The sequence below is a fragment of the Plecotus auritus genome, assembly GCF_963455305.1.
Source record: "Plecotus auritus genome assembly, chromosome: 3".
In the NCBI taxonomy this organism is placed as follows: Eukaryota; Metazoa; Chordata; class Mammalia; order Chiroptera; family Vespertilionidae; genus Plecotus; species Plecotus auritus.
In genome coordinates, this window is record NC_137772.1 from 111921398 (window position 1) to 111941692 (window position 20295).

The 20295-nt window shown below is 47.5% G+C and overlaps 3 protein-coding genes across 8 annotated transcripts in view; 2 read left to right on the forward strand and 1 right to left on the reverse strand.

Moving 5' to 3' along the window:
* Positions 1–1518: 1518 nt before the first annotated feature.
* On the reverse strand, positions 1519–7870 carry VMA22 (vacuolar ATPase assembly factor VMA22). 4 transcript variants are annotated; one of them, XM_080661421.1, is made up of 5 exons: positions 7369–7870; positions 7029–7132; positions 6859–6941; positions 5488–5619; positions 1519–3427 (listed from the first exon to the last, which is right to left on the reverse strand). In XM_080661421.1, exons 1-5 carry the CDS (start codon positions 7435–7437, stop codon positions 3315–3317), a joined length of 501 nt encoding a protein of 166 aa, XP_080517547.1. In that variant the 5' UTR covers positions 7438–7870; the 3' UTR covers positions 1519–3314. The 4 variants fall into 4 exon arrangements, with proteins under 4 accessions (XP_080517547.1, XP_080517545.1, XP_080517546.1 ...); XM_080661419.1 differs by having other exon boundaries at positions 7205–7439; XM_080661420.1 differs by lacking the exon at positions 7369–7870 and adding an exon at positions 7214–7332.
* IMP4 (IMP U3 small nucleolar ribonucleoprotein 4) lies at positions 7844–11787 on the forward strand. Its single transcript, XM_080661418.1, has 9 exons — positions 7844–8120; positions 8262–8370; positions 9791–9874; positions 10585–10694; positions 10772–10904; positions 10991–11145; positions 11225–11319; positions 11441–11514; positions 11597–11787. The coding sequence occupies exons 1-9, from the start codon at positions 8118–8120 to the stop codon at positions 11707–11709; spliced, it is 876 nt and encodes a 291-aa protein (XP_080517544.1). The 5' UTR covers positions 7844–8117; the 3' UTR covers positions 11710–11787.
* Positions 11788–13881: 2094 nt separating this feature from the next.
* The window catches only part of PTPN18 (protein tyrosine phosphatase non-receptor type 18), a 52070-nt gene continuing 45656 nt past the window's right edge, over positions 13882–20295 (forward strand). For all 3 annotated transcript variants that reach the window (XM_080661424.1, XM_080661425.1, XM_080661426.1), the window contains exon 1: positions 13882–14146. In XM_080661424.1, the coding sequence (XP_080517550.1) occupies positions 14122–14146 (25 nt within the window). In that variant the 5' untranslated portion in view covers positions 13882–14121. The remainder of the gene's footprint in view (positions 14147–20295) is intronic.

Sequence of the window (20295 nt, forward strand, 5' to 3'; positions counted from 1 at the left end):
CCAGGGGTCAGAGTGGGTTCATCCAGATTACAACTCCTCAGATCCATAAGGGACACACTCAGAGGGAAGACTCAGTGAGCACCAAAGCCCCCCTGAAGCAAGTCTTGTCTTATAAGGGTGTCTCCTGCACAGAAGTTCTCACATCGTAGACACAGCTGATCCTCACAACCAATTGGCCTAGAGGTCAATTCCCCCCAGTGATACCAACAACAATCAAGGCTTAACTACAACAAGACTGTGCACACAGCCTACAAAGGGGTGCACCAAGAGTGTCCACCTCAGGTAACTGGGGAGGCTGAGCCACTGGACCCTATAGGACACCTAGCACACAAAGCCACTCTATCAACTCAGGGAAGCAGTCAAATTGCAGAGACAAAGAAACAGGTCACAAATGAAAGAAATGGAGGAAAGCAAACGACTGGATATAGAGTTCAAAACCACAGTTATAAGGTTTTTCAAGAATTTTCTAGAAAAGGCTGATAAATTTAGCAAGACCCTCGAGGATATGAAAAAGGACAAACAAGAAATTAAGCATACACTGACTGAAATAAAAAATAATATACAGAGATCCAACAGCAGACTAGAGGATCACAAGAATCAAGTCAAAGATTTGAAATACAAAGAAGCAAAAAACACCCAACAGGAAAAGCAACAAGAAAAGAGAATCCAAAAATATGAAGATAGTGTAAGGAGCCTCTGGGACAACTTTAAGCGTACCAACATCAGAATTATGGGGGTGCCAGAAGAAGAGAGAGAGCAAGATACTGAAAACCTGCTTGAAGAAATAATGACGGAAAACTTCCCCCACCTGGTGAAAGAAATACAAGTCCAGGAAGCACACAGAACCCCAAACAAAAGGAATCCAAAGAGGATCACACCAAGACACATCATAATTAAAATGCCAAGAGCAAAAGACAAAGAGAGAATATTAAAAGCAGCAAGAGAAAAACAGTTACTTACAAGAGAGCACCCATACGAATGTCAGCTGATTTCTCAACAGAAACTATGCAGGCCAGACGGGAGTGGCAAGAAATATTCAAAGTGATGAACAGCAAGAACCTACAACCAAAATTACTCTACCCAGCAAAGCTATCATTCAGAATTGAAGGGCAGATAAAGAGCTTCACAGATAAGAAAAAGCTAAAGGAGTTCATCACCGCCAAACCAGTATTATATGAAATGCTGAAAGGTATTCTTTAAGAAGAGGAAGAAGAAGAAAAAGGTAAAGATAAAAATTATGAACAACAAATACATATCTATCAACAAGTGAATCTAAAAATTGAGTAAAAAATCTGATGAACAGAATAATCTGGTGAATATAATAGAATCAGGGGAATAGAAAGGGAGTGGACTGACAATCCTCGAGGGGAAAGGGGTGTGGGGCGTGTGGGAAGAGCCTGGACAAAAATCATACACCTATGGATGAGGACATTGTGGGGGGGGGGGGGTAAGGACATGGGGGGGTGGGAACCGGGTGGAGGGGAGCTATGGGGGGAAAAAAAAGAAACTGTAACAATCTGAACAATAAAGATTTAATTAAAAAAAAAAAAAAAGAATCTTCTCTGACCATAATGCTATGAAACTTGAAATCAATCACAAGAAAACTAAAAAACCCCCAAAGATATGGAGACTAAATTACATATTACTAAACAATTAATGGCTTAACAATAGATCAAGGAAAAAATCAAAAGATACCTTGAAACAAATGAAATGAGAACACAACAACCCAAAATCTGTGGGTCATAGGGAAAACAGTCCTAAAAGAGAAATTCATAGCATTACAGGCCAATCTCAAGAAACAAGAAAAAGCGCAAATAAACAATTTAACTTTACACTTAAAAGAGCCTGAAAAAATAAAGAAAGCCCAGAGTGAGTAGAAGAAAATAATAAAGATCAGAGTAGAAATGAAATAGCAGTAAGATCAATGAAAACAAGAGCTGGTTCTTTAAAAGATAAACAAGATTGACAAACCTTTAACAAGACTCATCAAGAAAAAAAAAGAGAGGACTCAAATAAAATCAGAAATGAAAGTAACAACTGACACCACAGAAATACAAAGAATTCTAGAAATATACCAACAAATTGGAAATCTGGAAGATATGGATAGATTTCTAGAAACATATAATCTTCCAAAACTAAATCAGGAAGAACCAGGGAATGTGATTAGATCACTACTAGTGAAATTGAAGCTCTGGTTGGGGTGGGGGATAAAGGGATTGAGAAAAAAAAAAAAGGGGGAGAACTTATGGACAGGGACAACAGTATGGTGATTGCAGAGGGGAGGAAGAGGTTGGAAGAGGGTATATGGGGGATAAATGGTGATGAAATATAAATGAAAAAAATAAAATGTAAAACAAAACAGACTAAAAAACACAAGTTGGATGATGGTTACTATAGCTTTCATCTTAATTATTCGTTAAGCTTTTCAATTATTCTTTGTGGTTCTATAATGTAATGTGCTTTATTTTACAATAAAGGTATTTAAAAAAAAAACCACCATAAAGTTAAAAGACAAACTAGGAAAATCACTCATATTGTGAACAAATGACCAATTTTCCCCAAGCATAAAAATTAGCTCCTTAGAAACTGCTGAAAATATCAACAACCCAGTAGGAAAATGAAATAAAGACACAGAGTTCCCAGAACAGCAAATACAATTGGCCTTTTAACAAATTAGAAAAGGTTCAGCCTCACTGCTGAAAAGATAGAAGGCAGGTTTTTCAAAACCTGAAAGGTCTCTTCTTATAGTTCATTTGAAAATCTAGGTTAGATCTTTTTTACTTTTTGCTTAAAACCTGCCAAGGGCTGCCCATGATGCAGATAATTGTGTTTGTTATCAATGTGAAATTATTCACCTGATCTGCTAGCCATGTATATTTTTTTCTTTCCATCAAAATCAGTTTTGAGGATCTAGTGAAACTGAAGCACCTATTTCTGCCACTAGGTATGCACTACTTCTCCTGCAGTGATTTATGCATGAGATTGCTCTGTTGCTCCCTAATATAAACTAACCTATCAGCTTTGACCCTCCCCATATGAGTGTATCCTAAAACAAGGACAGGAAGTGGTTTCATAGTAGTGACTTTGAACATTACTCAGTTTGTCTCTTTAAACTTTCACATATAACAAAGTTGGAAACAGCAGACTGGAGAAATTTTAAGGTATGTGTGTGTGTGTGTGGGGGGGGGGGGATTAGCTGTCTGAGATGGGGTGGTAGTGATAGAGGCCAAGCAAGCTGTGAAAGAAGAAGGCCTGAGATAAAGCAACCATATCGAAGAACAACTGAACTCATGGTCTTCTTCTGTGGCCACAGGTCAGGCGGCCCCAAACCCAAGCTGCTTGAGTTTCTCCTGGAGCTCCCGAAGCTGGCTTCGACCCCAGTTGATGTGGATCTGGAGACTGGCCATATCTACAGCCAGCTGCAGGCCTAGAGGAAGGGGAGAAATTGTCACCATGGTATCTGTAGTGTGACACATGACTCAAGGGAATCTGGACATTGCCAGGGATTGGAAAGGCGCTAGGCCTCTATTATTCCTAAAACATTCCAGGTACACCCTTGCAATGGCTGCTCCAAACCTCACTGGACCCACACCCTCACCTTCTTCAGTTCTTTGCTAAAATGTCACCTCCTCAAAAGACTTTCTTTGACCCCCTTCTATCACCCAACAGGAACTAATAATCCACAGATCATTACACACTGTCTCATGCTCTTATTTTCTTCTTTCTTTTCTCCATTACCACAGTCCCTCACTGCTCTCACCCTCACTCCTTCCATCTGTTTTCTCTGCCTCCAACAGTATTCCACACCCTGGATCCACCTTTAGGTGGCTTCTGCTTGATGCCTCTGCTGGAATGGCTGCTGCCAAGTCCTCTGGGCCTCCATGCCAACCAGTGCACTGGCAAGTCCTGTCTTCAGCCTACCTATCCAGCAGCAGAGCTGGCCACACATCTGATCAACTCCATCCAGGAAACACATTCTCCCTTTGGCTTCTGGGATACCTCACCCTCTGGGTGTTACTCCTGCTTCACTACTGCTTCTCAGTCTCCTCTAATGGTTCCCCACTTCCTCTCCTTCACTTCCTGTCCACTTGCTGATTTTACTCCACCTTAGCTTTAATGCTACATGTGTCAGAAACTTGAGAATTTAAATACCAGAGTTATGCAGTGACCTCTGGAATCTCTCTCTCTAGCTGAAGCCTTTTCCAAACTCCAGATGCATGTGTGCAACTGCCCACAGAATCTCCACCACACAGCACTAGGAACACAACAATACCCTTTCAGCTGCTGCTCCGAATTCCCCGCACACCTGATAAGGGCAGCTCCATCCTCCCAGGATTCCTGGCTAGCCAGTGGGCTCATCCTTCCCTCTTATCCTTCCCTTATTCCCAAATTGATTTGTCAGCAAATCCTGGGGGGGTTCTATAGCAGGATATTAAGGAGCTAAGAAGATTCCAGGGCAGGAGGAAACTGAGACAAGAAAATTAAACAAGGCCAAACAGCTTGGGCAACTTGCAGCCAGTTTGCAGCAAAGTCTTATCTTTCCCAGCCAAGGACACTTGAGAACAAATGGTTAATACCTCTCCTCCCCAATCAAAGAATGCAGGAAAGGAGGGGGAAGGGATGGGGAGAGAAGGAGTTTATTTTGCCCACCAAACAAACAAGTCAGTCATTTGGGGGAAGGAGGAGAGTAGGGGGAGTTTTTCTCAAAAGACAGAGAAAGTCAGTAGTCTTGGGGCTTGTCAGGATAAAATCGCCAGATGATTCTCATAAATTCTGAGAAAGCCATAAAAAAGTAAAAGGAAGACCTTGAGATCTAGTATGTACCAACCTCTACCTGCATCTTAAGCCTGGCTGCTCCCTGGTGCCTACTTCATACCTCTGCTCATCTGTTCCCATGCAGAATCCACAGGATTCCTGTCAGGCTGCAAGTCTACCCCATTACTTCCAAAGTCCTCAACAGGGTCTATACAGCCATCAAATTACTGGGGCCTAGAGCCCTCTAACCACAGCTCCTGGTTCTCTCTGCTGCACCAACTCTAGTCCACTGGCCTCTTCTCCGCAATGCCCCATGCAATCTTGCCTTTTCACCTTGGCTGACCCCTCTGCCTAGAACACTGTTCCCCCAGACCACCTTCATAACACAGCTCCCCCAGCCCATTCCAGCCCCAATTCATCTACCACACCCTATCTTATTTTTGCATAACAATTCTCATTACTTATTTGCAGGTTGTCTTTCTCCCCTCAATAGTATAATGTTCTATGAGGAATATTTGTGCCTTTCATTTCCTGCTGTATCCCGAGCACCGATCATGAGCCCAGAACACTGCCAAGATGCTGTAAATGCTTTCAGAAAAAAACAGCAGGCATGCAACAAAAGTATGCAATGGAGAAAACCTGCAAAACCCTTTGTAGACTAATCCCAGCCCTGGCATTAGAGGGTCCGATTTTGACTTAGAGCCACATGGTCAACTGGCAGAGTCCACTCACCCTCCTGGAAGCTGGCTTGGGCCTGCCGTAGACTATGTGGAACCAGGATTCCAAACCAGTTCAGAGGGTTTGGGGAGGCTGAGAAGGGCTCGGGCTCTGGAATCCTAGTAAGGCCCTTGCGCCTTCGTAGAGCTGGAGAAAGAAAGGGTAGAAGTTGGAGTCTTATTACCTGGCCCTTATCTTCCGGGTGACAATGTTGAACTCTGAGCTCATGATCCTGGAAAATAATGATGGCTGCAAAATCTCCCCAACCTTTTAAGATTCAAAAAACAGCTTACCACAAAAAACCACTGTTCCCCACTTGTGATTCAAATGTGAGACTATCCATAATTTCTCAAGACTCATAAAACCAACCCTTGTTTAGATAAAGTCATACACTGACTGCTGAAAGCTATCCATTGTCTACACCTGTGGTTGGCAAACCACAGCTCGCGAGCCACATGCGGCTCTTTGGCCCTTTGAGTGTGGCTCTTCCACAAAATACCACGTGTGGGCGCGCACGTACAGTGCGATTGAAACTTTGTGGCTCATGAGCAGAAGTCGGTTTTCAGCTCTCAAAAGAAATTTCAATCACTGTACTGTTGACATTTGGCTCTGTTGACTAATGAGTTTGCTGACCACTGGTCTACACTATCATGAAAGTGCAAACAGGAAACCCAGAAGGCTGATGGATCTTGAGCTTTGGCAAGGGCTAAAAGCTATGCACCAATTGTTCTGTACAGACAATGGTGGCTCAAGCAATTCCTAACAGTCTCAAATTAAATCTTTACTAATATTTACTGACCTTTAAGATAATATGTCTGCTACCAGATTGCCTGCCTGCCTAAGGGCAAAATGTGTATTCTAAAATTGTATAAAAGCTAACAGGGCCTGGGTCCCAGTGAAGCCTTTCTACTAGAGAAGGGTTCTCCGCCTGCCCGCCCCCCATGATTTCCAAATTCATATTTCTTGTCTAGTGTCTTCATTTGTGCGCAGCCCTTCTCCAGATCCTGAACCCTAGGCGTGCAGGTTGTGGCTTTCACAACTGACCTTTCCCATTTTGCCTGAACATGCTGAAAGGTCAGAGAGACCCTCCAACTCCCTGTTTTTTGTCTCATGAATGACTAGCTGAGATTGAAAGTTTGTCCTTCTGAAAGAGATAAACATTTTCTTTCCAACTAACTGAGACTTCCTGTAACTGCAAAACAATACCAACTGTAAAAGACTTCACCTATTTCTCCCTATAAAAGTCTAAGGCCAAAACCACTCTGCTGAGACATTTTGATCTTCATATCTAGGACGCTCTATCGAATCAACTTGAATAAAATCATCTCCTTAATTGTATTTTGTCTTTGACATCTGGAGGGGTCCCTGACGGGAAGGGGGGCTCACCTGCCTCACGGGGCCCCACCTCCTCTGCACTCTGGGCGCCGGCTCTTACCACACGAAACTTCTGGAGTCCATTTTGCGCCTCGCTAAAGAAAGAGAAAGGAGGATGGATCTTTGACAGCCCCACCCTGGACATTCCCCACCAACCCGATTCAGCATGCAAGGCTCCTCACTTGGTGCAGACGCAGACCTGGGGCTCCATGCGGGAGGCATATTGCAGGGGCCCTACCGACTTAGCACCCATGGCATAGCGAGCTTTGGAGAGCGAAAGCCAGCCCTGCGGAAAAAGAGAGGATCAGTAAAACCCGGTTTACCTCGGCATGACCGACCGCCCGCCCCAGGCTCCCACCTCCTCCACCCGGGCGTTCAGCGCCGCCCGCTTTGACTCCAGCTCTTCCAGGTCCCAGAGCAGCTGCAGTAGCAGCGAGTCTAGCTCCGCCCGTAAACCGGCTGCCGCCATGGCCCAAGGCACTCTAATCTGGAGCCAGCCTCCTCGCAGGTCCGCCCAATCACCGCTCGCCGTGCCGATAGTGTAGCCAATGGACGTTCGAGATCCGCCGTCGCTGTGGGCCCCGCGTTCATGTAGTGGAAGCCGCAGTGGAAGCCGTGGGGTCTCGTCTTCTAAGGGCAAGCGTCCTCAGAGCAGCAGCATTTTGGGGCTGAGTAGTCGCTTTTTGCGCTTAGCATCCGAAGCGGATCAGCCAGCGGAAAGTTGGCGAGAGCTGTGGGGTTCCGAGTCGCTTCTGGAAGCGGCTGCATTTTAAAAGTAGGGCTATCGCTGTGGCGAAGGAAGGAGGCGTAGCAACCATTTTAAGGAAGAAACGGCTTTAGATTTAATTCCAAAAGGAGCTGTTAAGCGATCCTGCGGCCTACCGTTGTGCTGGTTTTACAGCTGCTGCACTATTTCAAGCCGCCAATGGCATAACTAGCGTTACATCATCTTCAATTTAGGCATTCTGCAAAGCCGCGACAAATGGTGAAGCCAAGGACAGACATCTTTATTAATGGCAGCCCCAGGCCGCCTAACAACATCTTAACATTTATTCTGCCTATTGGTTGCTTCAGTGAGCATGCGCTTCTGGGCTGGCCAATCGCCTTGTGACTCCCATCCACGGTTCGCCATCTAAACTTTGGTCAATCTTGACGACAGCAGCGTTTAGTGAACCTCTAACCACCTTCTTGGTTGAGGGCGGAAGCGAGGGCTGCGTAGTGCCGGCAGCTCTCGCAGATTCTCTGAGACGCACGTGGAAGCGACGCTCAGGATGGTAGGAATGTTTGAACTTCTGTTTTGGAGGTTGGGGGTTCGCGGAGGGCTGGGGATGAGGTCTGTGGGCTCGGGATGGGTGGTTCCCCGGGGCCGAGCGTGCTTGGAGAAAGAGGGGCTAACCCGACACGCTGTTCCCTAGTTGCGCCGTGAGGCGCGCCTTCGCCGCGAGTACCTCTACCGCAAGGCCCGCGAGGAGGCGCAGCGCGCCGCCTACGAGAGGAAAGAGAAGGTGCGGCGCGCGCTCGAAGGTAAGGTCCCCGCTGCTCGGTGGCGTCACCCAGCCTTTAGAGAGACTGCGGGTTTGCATTTTAAAACCCAATGGAAAGACCAAGTGACTTAATTAGCATTTCTTTGGTAGTATAGTTGGGCATCTTTTTTTAAGTATTTACTGGTCACTTTTTTTGCCTGCTGGGTCTTTCTGTTGCTTGCAAATGCTCCTCCGTGTGATGGTATGAAATACTTGTCATTTATGCTACAGTATCGAGATTTTACAGCTTGCCTACTAATTTTGCTTACAGTGTGTCTAGTTCTTCTCAAATTTAAAGTTATCCCTATGGTCCTTAGACGTTCCTCACCTCCACTCCCCGTAGTTTTTCATCTCGTTATCTTTAGTACCAGGTACTAAAGCATATCTTGCTTTCTTTTAGTGGTATTATGAGTCCCTTGCATTTTTAAGCTGTTAATCCGTATATAATTTAATTTTATTTGCGTTGTAAATTAGGGTCTAATTTTGCAATGTTTTCCCCACTTTACATTTGCCATACTAATTTGTCACACATGCCTGATTAAAAATGACATATTTATTTACCCAGTTGTGTTAGTTCTTGTGTTGGTGAAGCTTTGTTTCTTATTTGAAGGTACATCAGCTCAGTATCTGATTATTTTAAATTCACTTTGATGTTCCTAGTTGTTAGATATATATAAAGTGTGTGTGGTTATGTGTGTGTATGTTTATGCTAAGCATATTAAACAACTGTGAACTATCCGCCCATCTTAAGAAATGGAAAATGGTCAGTATACATGGGTTGGCAAAAGTAGGTTTACATTTGTTTGTATGGAAAGACATTCAGGTTATTATTACAATAACTTTATTAACTCAAAGAATGTCACAATCCTATATAATAAAGAGGGAATATGCTAATTGACCATCACACTCTCACAAAGATGGCGGCGCTCACAGCCAATAATAAGGGAATATGTTAACTGACTGCCACGCCCTCAAAGATGGCAGCACCCAGTGCCCTCAGCCCCGCTGGGGCAGCAGGCGCGGCACAGCCGCTCTGCATGCCTGCCTCCGGAGTCCCCCAGTCGCCTCAGCCCCCAAGCCACCCAGGGCCGGCCTGAGGTGCAGGCGAGCCTCGGATGTTGGCTGCCCAGCTGCCCAGGGCCAGCCCAAGGCACAGGCAAGCCTCGGGTGGTGGCCGCCTGAGGCTCAGGTAACCAGGGCAGGCCAAGGCTTGCACTGCCGGCAGTGGCAGCAGCAGAAGAGTGATGGGGGCGTCACCTTCCCCTGATCGCTGGGTTGCCTCCCTCTCACCCCCAAGTATCATCTCTGATCAGAAAGGTGTAAGAAAGGTATTTTTCCCATCAGGTTTGTAAGTCACAGTGTTGTATTAACTGAGACCTTCATATGTATATCTTACTAATCCCTCTGTCTTTCCCCTGCAGAGAACCACCTGATCCCCACGGAGTTACGTAGGGAGGCTTTGGCCTTACATGGTTCCCTGGAGTTTGACGACGCTGGTGGTGAAGGTGACCTTCCCCAACACTCTGGGCCAACTCCTCTTCATGCACTGGGGCCCACTGGCCTCCATATCTTTCCTCAGACACCTTGAGGAAAGGCTCTGTGACTCCTGTTCCTGGAACTGTGCCCCTGAGTCCTCATGGTTCTGCACTGATGGCAACTCAGAGGAGCTTGTCCTGAGTGCTCCCAATTCCATTTAGAGACACATGTGATACCACCCAACTTACTCTCTGCTTTGCTTTGGTCCCACTTACTGGAATGTGAATTCTGCTGGGACAGGACAGTGTCCATTATGTTCACTACCATTTCCCGAGCTCTCAGCACTTCATTGGCACCCAGATGTTTTACTCATTGTGTTATTCAACACATATGAAAGGAATCACAAATGTTGTAAATATTTGTTAGGAGATATAGGAGTCTGTTACCTTTGGCCTTATTAGAATCTGTACTTATGCTAACACAATAGCCACTAGCTCTATGTGATTAATACAGATTAGATGAGTGAAATTGAATCAAATTAGAAAATACAGCTCTGCATTAAACTTGTGCTTGTAGCCAATGTGGCTTGGTGCCACCCTATTGCCCAGTGTGGGTGTGGAGCATCCTATCACTGAAGATATTGTCAGATGGTGCAGCTCTGAATGAATTTGGCCACTCACAAGTTAGTATTTCACTTCCCAAGATAATCTCATGTTCTTGCCCTTCATGCATCTAACAGGTGTGACCAATCATGTGGATGATGAATATCGATGGGCAGGGGTTGAGGATCCCAAGGTCATGATCACTACTTCCCGAGACCCCAGTTCACGCCTCAAGATGTTTGCAAAGGTATCAAAAGAAGCAGGGAATGGAAGATGCTCAGGTACCAGTGGCCTGAGTCCTAACTAGTGTGTGTACACGTGCAGGAGCTGAAGTTGGTGTTTCCCGGTGCCCAGCGCATGAACCGTGGCCGACATGAAGTGGGGGCACTGGTGCGAGCCTGCAAAGCTAATGGTGTCACCGACCTGCTAGTTATCCATGAGCATCGAGGCACACCTGGTAAGGCTGGTGAGAGGGAGCAGGGTGTTTGCCGGGTTGGCCATATAAGAGCAGACAGTCTCTGACAGCCTATCTGGCCCCACCAGTGGGGTTCATTGTCAGCCACCTGCCCTTTGGCCCCACTGCTTACTTCACACTATGCAATGTGCTTATGCGGCATGACATCCCCAATCTGGGCACCGTGTCAGAGGCCAAACCTCACCTCATCATTCATGGCTTCTCCTCCCGTCTGGGCAAGAGGGTGAGTCTGGGGTCATGGGACTAGGGCTGGGGGCAGGCGGTGCCAGGCTGGGCATTCCCCAATCTTCTCTCTGCCCCAGGTCTCTGACATACTTCGTTACCTGTTCCCTGTGCCCAAAGAAGACAGCCATCGGGTCATCACCTTTGCAAACCAGAATGACTACATCTCTTTCCGGTGTGTCCATGGGCTGGGCTCTGGGATTGTATCCTGACCTTTGTGTCCCTGTACTATTGGTGGTTGACCTATAGCTGCTGCTGCCTCCTCTCACTCCTGCCCTTGCCTCCCTTTGCCCCAGACACCATGTGTACAGGAAGACCAACCACCGCAACGTGGAGCTGACCGAGGTTGGCCCTCGCTTTGAGTTCAAGTGTGAGTTTGGACTTTATCTCAGGTCTGGTGATGGGGGAATGCTGGCTGTATAGTTGATAATGTCTCTGTTCCCCTCCACCAGTGTACATGATTCGCCTTGGCACCCTGGAACAGGAGGCCACAGCAGATGTGGAGTGGCGTTGGCATCCTTACACCAACACTGCACACAAGAGGGTCTTTCTAAGTGCTGAGTGAGCCCATTCTGTTGTCAGGATATGGGCTTGGACCCAGGAGGTGGGGGCGGTCAGAATAAAGTCTGTGTGCCACACCACCCCATTTGCCTCTGTTTGGTTTGGACAGGCCCGATGTCAGGGTAAGTGTGAAGAATGATGTCCATAGGGTCTTCTTAGCTGGGGACCTGACAGCTTGGGGACATTCTCAGGCCTGGTGTTGACATTGTGTCTAAGACAAAGCAGACTCAGCATGTTGGCTTCCTCTTGAGTCATTAGGATGGTTTGGCACTGCCCCTGGGAGAGTTGGAGCTGCTGTTATTCAGGAGCTCATCATCTGGGAGGAGGGTGGGCATGGGTAGCAGGGCCTGTCACATTTGCTCCAAGTAAGCATGAGACTCAGGGGGCTGACACAGAGGATGGGACCTAGTCAGTGTTCCCCAGGATGCCTCTGCTCCCTGCTTCAGCACACAGGCACACCTTCTTTCCATTCACTAGGGACACAGTGACACTTTAGAGACTACCAACCTTGCACACCTGCTCTCTTGTTAGGGAAGGGTTTATCTGAGGTCAGGGCTGCTCAGGAGATGCTTGGATCTTTACTTGACCTCTCCACAGTCATTTGCTTTGCCCTTCCTCTTTGCCCACTTCTCTATTATGTATCCAGAGCCCTGGTGTCACACAAAATGGATGTCAAGATCCTACATAATGCACACAGGTTGAGACGAAGGGGAGTGATAACACTAAGAAAGAGATCTATCATGCCAGGTGGGAACAGGGCTATGAAGAAATAAGACAGGCAGGGAGATGGAGAGGGAGAGGCCTCTGCAGGTGCCCTGAGATCTACATGATGGCATGAAACAGCAGGGGCCACTTAGATGGTCCATTGCAGACTCTTAGACAGTCCTCATAAGGGTCTCAGGAACAGGAGCAGCCCAGTGAGAGAGGGGTCTTGAGGGAGAGCAGGGGATCCATAGGACCAAATGGGTCATGGCATTCAGGGAGAGCAGGGGATGGGACATCACAGGATGTTCATAATTCTGACTCAACTCATGAGTCCAGTTAGTTCCTTCTTCAGGGCCTTTCTGGAGCCTCTCGCAGCTTGCCACAGTCTCACTTCACAAATGAAGAATATGCTATTAAAATTTTTTTGCAAGTTATGGAGATTTCAAAATACCTACAAAAAGAGTAGTATGATTTGTATTGGTTTCCTGGGGCTACCATAACAAATTACCACAAACTGAGTGGCTTGAAACACAAACTGAATATTTGTTTATACTTCTGGAGGGCAGATGTAGAAGATGAAGATGTGGGCTCTGCCCACAAGCCCTCCATTCCTTACCCCTTCCAGCTTCTGATGGCTGCCAACAGTCCTTGGTGCTCCTTGGCTTGTAACTACATCATGCTAGTCTCTGCCTGTGTCTTCATATGACCTTGTACTGTCTGTAGTCTCTATTGCAAGGACACTTCATTATATTTATGGCCCATCATAAAATACAGGATGACCTCTTCATTTCAAGATTCTGAATTTAATCACATATGCAAAGACCACCCCCCCCACCCCTGCAACCCCAATAAGCTCACATTTACAGCTCCAAGAATTAGGTGGCTGCCCTTACTGACTGGGAGTGTGCTCCCAGGTGAGTGTTTTCCCCAGCAAATCCTTAGTAACTGGTGTTTTGTTTTTTAATAACATGAGCATAGAAGTTTCACTTATAGCAGGGCTTGGTACTGGGAGCCAGCTGTCAGCAGGGACAGACAGAAATAAGCACGAAACAAACCATTTATTATTCATTTATGGCCTCCATTGTGTTAAAAGAACCATTTGAGTGTTTATTTCTTTCAAGTTCTTCAGAGAACCCAATGCATCAGGCTCACGCGCAGTGGTGAGTTCCATGAAGGACAATTGGTCTCCATTTTGCTCATCAGCTGTGTTTAGCCACTGGGGACAGATGGTATTTAATGTGGTGACACAGGAAATGATCCTTGCTACTGTGCTGGTGGGAACCTGTGGGTAAAGGCTTTGCAGATGACAGGGTTTTATTTTTTAATTTTAATTTTATTTTTTTATTGAATTTATTGGTTCACAAAACCATAAGGTTTCAAGTATACAAAACATCTTCATCCTGCATTGACTGCCTGTTGCGCCAAACAAAGCCTTTTTGTCCCTATTCTCCTCCCCTTTGTCCATCTCTGCCCTCCCCACTCTTTCTGGCTACACTGTTGTCTGTGTTTGTGTTTTGGGGGATTTTTTTTTTTTGCAATGCTTTCACCTTTCATTTAGCCCCCAAACACCCTCCCCTCAGACAGCTGTCAGTCTGTTCCATGTATTCATTTCTCAGTTTCTATTTTGTTCATCAGTTTATTTTGTTAATTAGATTCCACATATAAGTGAGATCATACGGTATTTGTCTTTTTCTGACTATCTTATATCTCCATGTCCTCACATGCTATCACAAAAGGTAAGATTTCCTTTTTTGTTTTTACAGCCTTGTAGATTCCATTGCATAAATGTACCACAGCTTTTTTACCACTCATGTACTGATTTACACTTGACTGTTTCCAAGCCTTGGCTATCTATGTATATAAAACCCTAATATGCAAATGTACGGAACAGCGGAACAATCGAACAACTGGTTGCTATGATGTGTGCTCTCCACCAGGGGGTGTGCACAGAACATGGTGGGCGTCGGCTGTGGTGAGATGGTGGAGCAGGTGAGCAGGGGCGCCAGACCAAAGTGGGGCACCGGTCACTGTCATTGGGGCGAGCCTCTGGTGGTTACTGAAAATTTTTTGCTCCTGCGTGCCATGGTCCTGCCCACTGCTCACACCCACTGCCAGTACCCGGTGCCAGCCCCATTCGCTTGGCACCATCAGTAGGTGTGAGCGGCAGCTACCAGCCCCGATTGCCTCTCAGGGCTTCACCTCCCACTGCTCCTGAGGGGCGATCAGGGCTGGCAGCCTCCTCGCACCTACTGACGGCGCCTGGCACCAGTCCCAATTATTTGGCGCCGTCAGTAGGTGTGAGCGGTGGCTGCCCGATCACCCCTGAGGGCTTCTCCACCTCCCCCTGCTCCTGAGGGGCGATTGGGGCAGCAGCTGCAGCTTGCACCCACTAATGGCACCAGGCCTGCTCGCACCTACTGCTGGCGCCGGCCCTAATTGCTCCACCCTGTCAGTGGGTGCGAGCAGGGCCAGTGCTGTCAGCACATAGGAGCAGCAGTGGTAGGAGCAGGGCTGCCGGCAGATGGGACCAGGAGCCATGGTGGGAGGTGCTGGGCGGGGGTACAGAGGATGAGCCGAGACCCGCCCCTGTGTCCACTGCAGCCTCCTGGCCCACAGTTCCTTTCAAGGTGCATGAATTCATGCACTGGGCACCTAGTGTAAATAATGCTTCAGTGAACATGGGGTACATGTATTCTTTTGGCTTAATGTTTCAAGTTTCTTCAGATATATTCCCAGAAGTGGGATTTTTGGGTCAAAATGTAGGTTCATTTTTAATTTGAAGAAACTCATACTGTTTTCCAGTAACTGCACCAGTCTGCATTCCCACCAACAGTACACAATGGTTCCCTTTTCTCTACGTTTTCACCAACACTTGTTTGTTGATTTATTGATGATAACCATTCTGAAAGGCATGAGGTGATAACTCATTCTGGTTTTACTTTGCATCTCTCTGATGATTAGTGACAATGAGCATTTTTTTCATATGTCTATTGGCCATCTATATCCTCTTTAGAGAAGTGTCTATTCAGGTCTTTTGCCCATTTTTTAATTGGATTGTTTGTCTTCTTGGTGTTGAGTAGTATAAGTTCTTTTATATTTTGAGAATTAACAAGTTGTATTATTGGCAAATATGTTCTCCCATATAGTGGGTTTCCTTTTAATGTGCATATATACATGTGTATATATACACACATATATTTTTCCCTCACCTGAGGATATTTTTCCATTGATTTTAGAGTGGAAGTGAGAGGGAATGACAGAGAGAGAAATATTGGTGTGAGAGAAACACATTAGTTGCCTTCTGCATGCACCCCTTTCGGGGCCTGGGCCATGGAGGAGCCTGCAACCGAGTTACATGCCCTTGACCAGAATTGAACCTGCGACCCTTTAGTTCACAGGCTGATGCTCTATCCACTGAGCCAAACTGGCTAGGGCCCTTTTAATATTTTTAGTGCTTGCTTTTGCTGTGCAAAAGGGTTTTAGATTGATGTATCCCTATTGGTTTATTTTTCATTTGTTCCTTTTGCCTGAGGAGACTTAGGCAAAAATATTGCTATAAGAAATATTTCTGAAATTTTACTGCCTATGTTTTCTTCTAAGATTTTTATGGTTTTGTGACTTAAATTTAAGTCTTTTTTTTTAAGTATTTAAAAAAAATTTTTTAATTGATTTCAGAGAGAGGAATGGAGAGGGAGAGAGGGATAGAAACATCAATGATATGAGAGAATCATTGATCAGCTGCCTCCTGCACACCCTCTCTTGGGGATCAAACCCAAAACCTGAGCATGGTACCTGATGGAATCAAACCATGACATCTTGGTTGATTGGTTAACAATAAGCCATGAGCCACAGGGGACAGGCTGCATTTAAGTCTTGAATCCATTTTGAGTTTATTGTTGTATATGGTGCAAGTTGGTTGTCTAGTTTCATTATTTTTGCATGTATCTGTCCAGTTTCCCCAGTACTTTTTATTGAAGAGACTGTCTTTCCCCATTGTATGCTCTTGCCTTCTTTATCAAATATTAATTGATCATAAAGGAATGGGTTTATTTCTGGGTTCTCTATTCTTGTCCCAATGCCATGCTATTTTCATTACTATGGTCTAGTAGTACAGTTGGATATCAGGAAGTGTGATGCCTGCAACTTTGTTTTTCTTAAGATTGCTGAGGCTATTTGGGTCTTTTGTAATTCCATATACATTTTTGGAATATTTGTTCTAGTTCTACGAGTGATGCCATTCATATTTTAATAGGAATTGCGTTGAATCTGTAGATTGCTTTGGGTAGTGTGAACATTTAAAATATATGTTAATTTTTTCTATCCATGAGTACAATATATGCTTCCACTTATTTGTGTCATCCTCAATTTCTTTCTTTGGTATCTTATAATTTTTTGAATACAGGACTTTTACCTCCTTGGTTAAATTGGTTAAGGTACCTTATTTTGTTGTTGTTGTTGCAATAGTAAATGGGATTGTTTTCTTAGTTTCTGTTTCTGATAGTTCATAATTGGTGTATAAATATGCCACCAATTTCTAAATATTTTGTATCCTGCTGCTTTGCAAAATTTATTTATTAGATGTAGTAGTTTTGGGTGGAATTTTTAGGGTTTTCTATATACAATGTCATGTCATCTATGAATAATGACAATTTTACTTCCTCCTTTCCATTTTGGATGCCTTTTATTTCTTCTTGTCTATTTGTTTTGGCTACTACTTCCAGTACTATCTATATTAATAAAAGCCTGGGTGATCCTTGCACCCTCACAAGATGGCCGCCCCCATGTTGTCACAAGATGGCCAGCAGGGGAGGGCAGTTTGGGCGCAACCGTGTCAGCAGGAGAGGGCAGTTGGGGGCGACTGGGACAACAGGGGAGGGCAGTTGGGGGCGATTGGGCTGGCAGGGGAGGGCAGTTGGGGTCCATCGGGCCTGCAGGGGAGGACAGTTGGGGGCCATCGGGCCTGCAGGGGAGGGCAGTTGGGGGCGATCATGCCGGCAGGGGAGCAGTAGGCGTCAGTCAGGCTGGCAGGGGAGGGCAGCTGGGGGAGGATCAGGCAGGCATGCAGAAGCAATTGGGGCAATCAGACATGCAGGCAGGCAAGTGGTTAGGAGCCAGCAGTCCCAGATTGTGAGAGGGATCCCAGATTGGAGAGGGTGCAGGCTGGGCTGAGGGACACGCTCCAGTGCACAAATTTCATGCACCAGGCCTGTAGTCTCTCTCTCTCTCTCATTCTCTCTCTCTCTCTCTCTCTCTCTCTCTCTCTCTCTCTCTATATATATATATATATATATATATATATATATATATATATATATATATAAAAGCCCAGCAAACTGAACAGTGGAACAACCAGAACAACTGGTGGCTATGATGCGCACTGTGGCAGCCAACCAGCTTGATCTGGACCCCGATTGGCACCTCCCCCTCTGGCCAGTTAGGCCCCTGATCGGCCTGCAACACCCCAATCGGGGGCAGCACCAGACAGCCAAACTCCTGCGTCCCCTACCCCTGGCCGGCCCAGCCTGATCAACCCCAATCAGGGCAGGCTGGCCAGAGCCCAGTCGTGCCTGAATTCGTGCACTGGGCCTCTAGTCTGTGTAATAAAAGTCTAAGCAACCGTTACAGTGGAACGACCAGAACAACCAGTCACTATGATGTGCACTGACCACCAGGGGCAGATGCTCAATGCAGGAGCTGCCCCTGGTGGTCAGTGCACTCCCACAGGGGGAGCACTGCTCAGCTGGAAGTTGGGCTCACAGCTGGCAAGTGCAGTGGTGGTGGCAGGAGCCTCTCCCACCTCCATGGCAGAGCTAAGGAGCAACGAGCAGGTGGGCGGTAAGGAGTGAGGGGTCCTGGATGCGAGAGGGATGTCTGCCTGCCAGCTTAGTCCTGCTCCCTGGTAGGCAGGCATCCCCCGAGGGGTCCCAGACTGTGAGAGGGTGCAGGCCAGGCTGAGGCACCTCCCCCGCCAACCAGTACACCAGGCCTCTAGTGTCCTAATAAAAGAGTAATATGCAAATTAACCACCACTCTGCTACACCCAAAAGCCACGCCCACCATCCAATCAGGATCAAATATGCAAATAAACCCAACCAAGATGGCTACCGCCACAGAGAGCAGGAGGGAGGCATGGGTTTCCCTGGCAATGGAGGAAGCTTTTCCGCCTGCCCTTGCCGGCCTAGGCCTCCTCTCAAGGCTACAAAGTTTCAATGATAGAAGATACATAAAACTAAACAGAAATTGCGGCAGCCACGGAGCTGGAAAGAGCAGGAGGCTAGGGTTGCCCATGGCGATGGAGGAAGCCACGCTTCTGTAGCCCTGGCCGGCCCAGGCCTCAGCTTAAGGCTACAAAGTTTCAATTATAGAAGATACATGAATCACAACAGAAATGGCTGCCACCATGGAGCAAGCAGAAGGCTTGGCTCCACTCCAGGCTACAAAGTTTCAATTGTAGAAGATAAATAAACCCCAGATACCAGGGCCTCCGCTTGGGTTGTCAGGGGGCGTGGCCAGCCTGCAAACCACCACAGGCCCCTCGCCCAGGCCGTCCCATGCCCCAAGGGAACCCCCACCCTGATCTGGGACACCCTTCAGGGCAAACCAGCTGGCCCCCACCCATGCACCAGGCCTCTATCCTATCTAATAAAAGTAATATGCAGATTGACCATCACTCCAACACACAAGATGGCTGCCCCCATGTGGTCAAAGATCCTGCCCCCATGTGGACACAAGATGGCCAGCAGGGGAGGGCAGTTGGGAGGGACCAAGCCGGCAGGGGAGGGAAGTTGGGGTGACCAGGCCTGCAGGGGAGGGCAGTTAGGGATGACCCGGCTGGCAGAGGAGGGAAGTTGGGGGCGACCAGGCCTGCAGGGAGAGGCAGTTAGGATGGACCCAGGCCTGCAGGGGAGAGCAGTTCAGGGGGACCAGGGCTGCAGGGGAGGGCAGTTAGGGATGACCAAGCCTGCAGGGGAGGGCAGTTAGGGGGGACCCAGGCCTGCAGGGGAGAGCAGTTGGGGGGGACCAGGCCTGCAGGGGAGGGCAGTTAGGGGTGACCAGGCCTGCAGGGGAGGGCAGTTATGGGCAAACAGGCTGGCAGGGGGTCAGTTAGGCATCAATCAGGCTGGCAGGGGAGTGGTTAGGGTGTGATCAGGCTGGCAGGCAGAAGCAGTTAGGGGCAATCAGGAAGGCAGGCTGGCGAGCAGTTGGGAGCCAGCAGTCCTGGATTGTGAGAGGGATGTCCGACTGCCCTCGAGGAGTCCCAGATTGGAGAGGGTGCAGGCTGGGCTGAGGGACACCCCCCCCCATGCACGAATTTCGTGCACTGGGCCTCTAGTGTATATGTATAAAACCCTAACATGCAAATAGACATAAATGGCTAAACAACTGAACAACCGGTCACTATGATGTGTGCTGACCACCAGGGGGTGTGCGCGGAACATGGTAGCGTCAGGAGCAGGCGGCCGAGCACAGAACATAGCGGGGATCGGCCACGGCAGTGTGGAGCAGGTGAGCAGGAGCACCAGACCAAGGCGGGACGCCGGTCGCTGTCATTGGAGCAAGGCTCTGGTGGTTACTGAAAATTCTTTGCTCCTGCATGCTGCGGTCCCGCCACACTATTGCACCTGCTGCCGGCACCAGCTCTGCTCGCATAACTGCCGGCACTGGAGCCACCGCTCACACCCGCTGCCAGCGAACGGCGCCGGCCCCAGTCACTCAGTGCTGTCAGTGGGTGCAAGCAGCGGCTGCTGGCCCCAGTCACCCCTCAGGGCTTCTCCACCTCCCCCTGCTCCTTGGGTGATAGGGGCTGGCAGCCGCCTCTCACACCCACTGCTGGTGCTTGGCGCTGTCATCAGGTGTGAGCGGGGCTGGTGCCATCAGCATGTGG

Coding starts and splice junctions, on each gene's coding strand:
- IMP4 (XM_080661418.1), top strand. Junction 10,905..10,990: donor TGAGCATCGAGGCACACCTG/GTAAGGCTGGTG, acceptor TGGCCCCACCAG/TGGGGTTCATTGTCAGCCAC. Junction 11,320..11,440: donor AATGACTACATCTCTTTCCG/GTGTGTCCATGG, acceptor CCTTTGCCCCAG/ACACCATGTGTACAGGAAGA.
- VMA22 (XM_080661419.1), bottom strand. CDS start 7,315: ATGGCGGCAGCCGGTTTACGGGCGGAGCTAGACTCGCTGCTACTGCAG. Junction 6,942..7,028: donor CAGGTCTGCGTCTGCACCAA/GTGAGGAGCCTT, acceptor CTCTTTCTTTAG/CGAGGCGCAAAATGGACTCC. Junction 3,428..5,487: donor CCAAGCCAGCTTCCAGGAGG/GTGAGTGGACTC, acceptor CCCTTCCTCTAG/GCCTGCAGCTGGCTGTAGAT.